At 44.7% G+C, this 5,755-nt stretch overlaps 1 protein-coding gene across 1 annotated transcript in view; it reads left to right on the top strand.

Annotated features, from left to right (window-relative positions):
• Window positions 1-2,299, top strand: part of LOC117798120 (pleckstrin homology domain-containing family M member 1-like) — a 10,087-nt gene extending 7,788 nt beyond the window's left edge. Inside the window, exon 3 of the mRNA XM_034650543.1 lies at window positions 1,877-2,299. Within this exon, the coding sequence (XP_034506434.1) occupies window positions 1,877-2,282 (406 nt within the window). The 3' untranslated portion in view covers window positions 2,283-2,299. The remainder of the gene's footprint in view (window positions 1-1,876) is intronic.
• The last annotated feature ends 3,456 nt before the right edge of the window (window positions 2,300-5,755 follow it).

The raw sequence follows: 5,755 nt of genomic DNA, 5'->3' as shown, positions 1-5,755 counted from the left end.
AAATCTTTTTTTAAAAAAATTTATTTATTTATTTGAGAGAGAGAGGGCAGAGAGCACAAGCAGGGAGATGGGAGGAGGCAGAGGGAGGGGCAGAAGCAGACTCCCCACTGAGCAGAGAGCCCCATGTGGGGATGGATCCCAGGACCTCAAGATTATGACCTGAGCTGAAGGCAGATGCCTAACTGACTGAGCCACCAAGGAGCCCCTCCTTTGCCCACTTTTCAGTTGGGTTATTTGTTCTAGTACTATTGAATTGTTAAGAGCTCTGTATATTCTGGATACTAGACCGTTATCAGATATATGATAATACTTGCATATAAGGTATGCAGATTTTTTTCCTATTCTGTATGTGGTCTTTTTACTTCCCTGATAGTATCCTTTTGAAGCACAAAAGCATTTAGTTTTGATGAAGTCCAACTTAACCTGTTTTTTATTGGGTGTTTATCCATTGAATGTCATAAAAGAAACCATTGCCTGATCCAAAGATTTATACCTATTTCCTTCTAAGAGTTTTATAGTTTTAGCTCTTAACCTTTAGGTCCTTGATCCATTTTGAGTTCATTTTTTATATTGTGTGAGATAGGAGTCCGGCTTCATTCTCTCGCATGGGACTGTTCACTTATCCCAGCACCTTTTGTTGAAAAGACTGTTCTTCCCCCACTGCAATGTCTTGGGTTGAAAATCAGTTGCCCATAAATGCATGGGTTGGTCACCAATGCTTGACTAGCTAGCATGTCCTGAAATGTCGTTTAGGGTTTTGACGTTGTACATAAAAGCAGCGCTCAGCCAGAAGACATTAAGTTCTGAATTCTAAAATCCTCATTTCCGGAAGCTGACATCAAAGGGAGTTTGATGTATCTTCTGACCCCGTCTAAGTCATTAGGGCAGATAGGGGCGATCTTTTGGGCCCAGCTGGCTTTGTTGCCACATGAACCTGCATTTGCCCATGACATCTTCTCCTGGGTTCCTAAGCAGAGGAGACAGCAGGTAGGTTTACTTCAGAAACAGAACTTGGATTCTCAGAAGCCTCAGGAGAAGGGGGTGCATCCGCTAGCCAGTGCACATTTAAGAAGGCCCAGGAGTATGTTTTCATGTGTGTGTGCATGAATGTGTGCACAAAGGCAGTAACACTGGCTCCTTGCATTCCCTGTGCACCCCTGAGGGGCAGGAAGAGCCAGTCCCATTGGAGGAGTGAGGGGGTCCACACCCCACGTATACCTGTGCACACACTCACGCCTGATCTCCGGGGTACACTGTTCTCTGGAGGCGGTTCCTGGGAACGGCAGGCTTCTCTGACCCCACATGCAGCCTGGCTGCAAGGCGGCCCAGCCCTTGCACCTCACCCCGACCCTGCTGTCCACTTACTGTTCCAGGAACAGAGTGGGTTCTCACTTCCCCTAAGTCCATGTCCCCGCTCTGAGGCACTGTTCCCCGGGGCTTTGCCCCCACAGCTTGAGGAAACGGTTGCTCACCCAGCTGGCCGTATGGCTGAGCAAGCTCTCCAGGCCCANTGGCCGTATGGCTGAGCAAGCTCTCCAGGCCCGCAGTAGCCTGTTCAGAAAGCAAGAGCAAAGGGCAGCCTATTTCCCTTCACATCAGTCCTTTCCTCCGCTTCGTGAGCTTTTGCACTGGAGATCTGGGAGCCCGGCTCACTCGGCACCCGCTCTGCCTAGGTCCCCGCCGGGGAGAAGTTTCGTGAGGCGAGTCGGAGGAGGACTGTGCAGAGGCAGGGAGCAGCGGATGATGTGGAGGGCGTTGTTGGTTTTGTTTCTGAAATCACAAAACAGCAGTTTCCCATTCTTGCCGCTGCCCCGGTAGCCTTGGGCATTCTCACGGGCAACCTGTCACACAGGTGTCTTTGTTTAAAACCTTCTAGGGTGTTGTCGGAATTCAGCAAAGCTCAGGTGAACTCTGTGCCAGCCAACGGACCGAGCAGACTGAGCGGAGAAGCGGAGATTGCCACGGGGCGGGCCTCACGCTCCCTCCCCGGCCCGGAGGCCAGCATGCCCAGCCTGTGCGATGTGCCCGCAGAGCCCCTCCCGGCCCAGGCATCCCCTGTGACTCAAGAGGGGAACTGCCAGCAGGAGCCGCCCGCGCAGGCATCCGGCGCCCTGGGCTTGCAGCAGTCAGGCACTGCCCACGCTGGCCCTTCGGAAAGCGCTTCGGCCCAGCCGCCTGCCAGTCCTGTGCGAGAGAGGGCCAGGGGAGCGGCCAGCAGAAGCCCCCGGAGGATGACGGAGCTGTGCGGAGCCTCGGGGCGTCCTCACCCACCAGTCCGGTGAGTGTGCTCTTATGTGTTCTAAAAATTTTATAGTTTTAGCTCTTCTGTTTAGATCTATGATCCATTTCGAGTTGGTTTTTGTATATGGTGTAAGGATGGGGGTCCAGCTTGATGCTTTTGCACATGAATAGCCAGTCGTACTAGCACATTTGTTAAAAAGACTATAATTTCCCCCTTTAGAAGGTTTTTGAGGAGTGATGTAAAGTGATCCTCAGTACATGTCTCAGTGAATAATTATTACGTGATGTACAGTCTGTAACCACCATCCAGATTAAAATATAGACCCTTGGGTCCTGGGATTGAGCCCCTCATCAGGCTCCCTGCTCGGCGGGCAGCCTGCTTCTCCCTCTCCCTCTGCCTGCCACTCACCCTGCCTGTGCTCTCTCTCTCTCAAATAAATAAAATCTTTTTAAAAATAACATTTTAAAAAACTAATAAATAAATAACATATAGACCCTTTCCAGCCCACCAGAATGCTTTCCTGCCTTCTCCCATTGTTCCCCTGCAAAGGAAGCCTCCATCCTGACCTCTAGCCCCATAGATTCATTTTTCCTGTTGTTGAACTTCATTCATATCATTGGAATCATACAATATGTACTCTTGCTTCTTTCACTGAGCATTTGTCTGTGAGATTCACCTGTGCATTTAGTATGAGGCTGTGGTTTGTTCCCACTTTTTCCTTCTTTTCTATTGTCTCATCTTCCAACTGACTAATTCGTTCTTCTGCCTTGTTTACCCTGGCCATCAGAGCATCCAGTTTAGACTGCATTTGATTCATTGCATTCTTAATTGCTGCCATATTCACTCTCATTTCCGCCCGTAGAGACTCTATATTCTCATTAATATTTTCATTAATATTTTTTCAAGCCTACATATCATCTTGAGCATGTTACTCTGAACTCCATTTCTGACAATTTGGTTATATCCATATCCATTAGTTCTGTGGCAGAGACCACAGTCTCTGTTTCTTTCCTTTGTTGTGGTTCCTCCTCTTTGCCATTCTGATGAGAAGTGGTTGCGGGGATGTACAGATTCCAAATTATTAACCAGGACCCAAGCAATGTGCACTTGTTTTATAGGGACCTTAGGGCTGGGCTCTTGTTTTTTCAGCCTGTCTTCTGGGGAAGGGGGCTGCTGTGCTGATACTCAGACAGCCCTGTTTGGGTAGAGTTGCCCTGTCCCCTGTGGTGGGGGGGGGGTGGGCACAGTGCGAACCCGAATTTCCGGGCTTTTGTTCTCTGGCGGCTTTCCTTGGTGGTTTTCTGTGACTCTTCTGAGAGTCAGAGCAGCAGTGGCTGTATCCTAGCCTCTGTCTCAGAATAGAGAGGTCGCAGTCTGCTCTCCACTGAGCTCTCCTCCCACTTTAACTCTGTTTCTGTCGGTGCTGCTAAAAACCCGGCAGAGCCCCGGGATGTGCGCCCCACAGCCATTCTCCCAGTCCTTGCTCCCAGGGCTGGTCCTGTCTCTGCCCTTTGTGCTTCTAACACCGCCAGCTGCCCCTGGTTCCCGCATACGCGCCGGAGCTCCCTGTTTTAGTGTGGTTCATGCGTGCTCTGGAGCTCCGGTTTTCAGTCTGGTCACGCATGCTCCCGAGCTCCCAGTGTTAGTCTGGTTCCCACGAGCTCCAGAGGCCAGATTTTCAGTCTAGTTGCGTGCACTCTCCTGAGCTCCCAGTTTCAGACTTGAGTGCGTGCTCCGGAGCTCCCGGTTTCAGTCTGGTTTCCCCGCGGGTACGGGTCCAGGAAACTGACCTGCTCTCCAGTGCAGGTGCCTACTGCTTCCCGGCGCCTGAGCGCGGGGGCTCCTTCCACCTTCTGTTTATCTTCCAATATCTGTGTGCAGATCCATGGCTCCATACTCAATACCCATCATTGGAGATGTTCGTTTGTAGAGATCCAGATGTATCTTCCTAAGTCTCAGGCTGATTTCTTGGGTGTTCAGAATGGTCTGGTAGATATCCAGCTCGATTCAGGTGACCAGATGAAAAAAAGGTCCCCTACTCCTCTGCCATCTTTTTCTCCTCCTATAATATTCCTTTATTAACCTGTACTATCTCTAGAATCTATAGTGATTTTAGTTCTCATTCCTGAGATTGGTAAGTTCTGTTTTTTTGTGTTACTGACCACTGTGTCTAGAAAGTTATATTTAATTGATTTTCTCAAAGAACTAGTATTTGTTATTATTTCATTTTCCCATTTTGTTTGCTTATTACCTGTTACTCTGTTCTGTGTTTTGTTATGTCTTTCTTATAGTATACATCTATAACTTATCAATAACTTATCACAGTCTACCTTCAAGTGATCAAGCCACTTCACCTAAAGAACTTAACATCATAGCTCCATTTTATCTTTGCTGACCTTTGTGCTATTGTGAAATATTTTTATGTGTTATAAACCCCACAATATATTACTATTTTTAAAAAGGTTTAAATAATATGAAAAAACGTTTTTGTATTTACTCATGTTGTTACCTTTTTCAGTGTTTTTCATTTCTTTGGGTAGATCACAATTTCCATCTGATATAATTTTCTTTCTGCTTGAATCTTACGTGTTTCTGGTAGTGATGGTCTGTTGGTGATTTATTCTTTCAGCCTTTCCATGTCTTAAAATGTCTTTATTTCACCTTATTTTTATTTTTTAACAACTTAATGAAGTGTAATATATACATTCTATAAAATTCATTCATTTAATTTTTCAGATATTTTCTCTGGGTGAAGATTCTAATCATTATTTTTTCTTTCGGTACTTTAAAATATTTTTCCAGTCTCTTCTGGATTGCGTTGCTTCTGACAACATATATACTATCTTTATATTTGTTTCTATGTGAGTAATGTTTCCTTTTTTTCTGGCTGCTTTAGGATTTTTTTTTCCTTTACCACTGATTTTAAGGAACTTGATTATATGTGTCTTACTGTAATTTTCTTCAGGTTTCATGAGCTTGGCATTTGTTGGTCTCTTCGCATATGTAGGCTTATAATTTTTATCAAATTTGGAAAATTTTTGGTCATTATTTCTTCCAATTTTTTTTCTGTCTTTCCTTTCTTCCCAATGTCTTCTTTCTATTGGGGACTCTAATAATGTGTATTAGATTGCTTGAAGTCATCCCACAGTTTACTGATAATGTTATCTTTTTAATGTTATTTTTTTCTCGTTTTTCTTTGTTTTTCATTTTGGATAATTTCTATTTCAATGCCTCAAATTCACCAATATTTTCTTGTACGCTATCTAATCTTAATTTGCTTTTAATTACATGAAATACAGTTTTTATCTCATGAATTGTAGATTTTGTGTTTAGAACTGTGATTTTTAATTTTGGATCTTTTTTCCATATCTTAACACATAAAATATTTTCTTTTACTTTTAAATTACATTAACGTCCTTGTCTGCTAATTATATTATTTTAAATGCTGGTCATTTTCAACTGATTGATTTTTCTCTTCATAATGGCTATCTTATTTCTGCTTTTCTACATGCC

This window comes from Ailuropoda melanoleuca, unplaced genomic scaffold, assembly GCF_002007445.2.
Source record: "Ailuropoda melanoleuca isolate Jingjing unplaced genomic scaffold, ASM200744v2 unplaced-scaffold2557, whole genome shotgun sequence".
Classification (NCBI taxonomy): Eukaryota; Metazoa; Chordata; class Mammalia; order Carnivora; family Ursidae; genus Ailuropoda; species Ailuropoda melanoleuca.
Note: the sequence above shows the minus strand (reverse complement) of the source record. Positions and strands in the feature narration are given on the sequence as shown.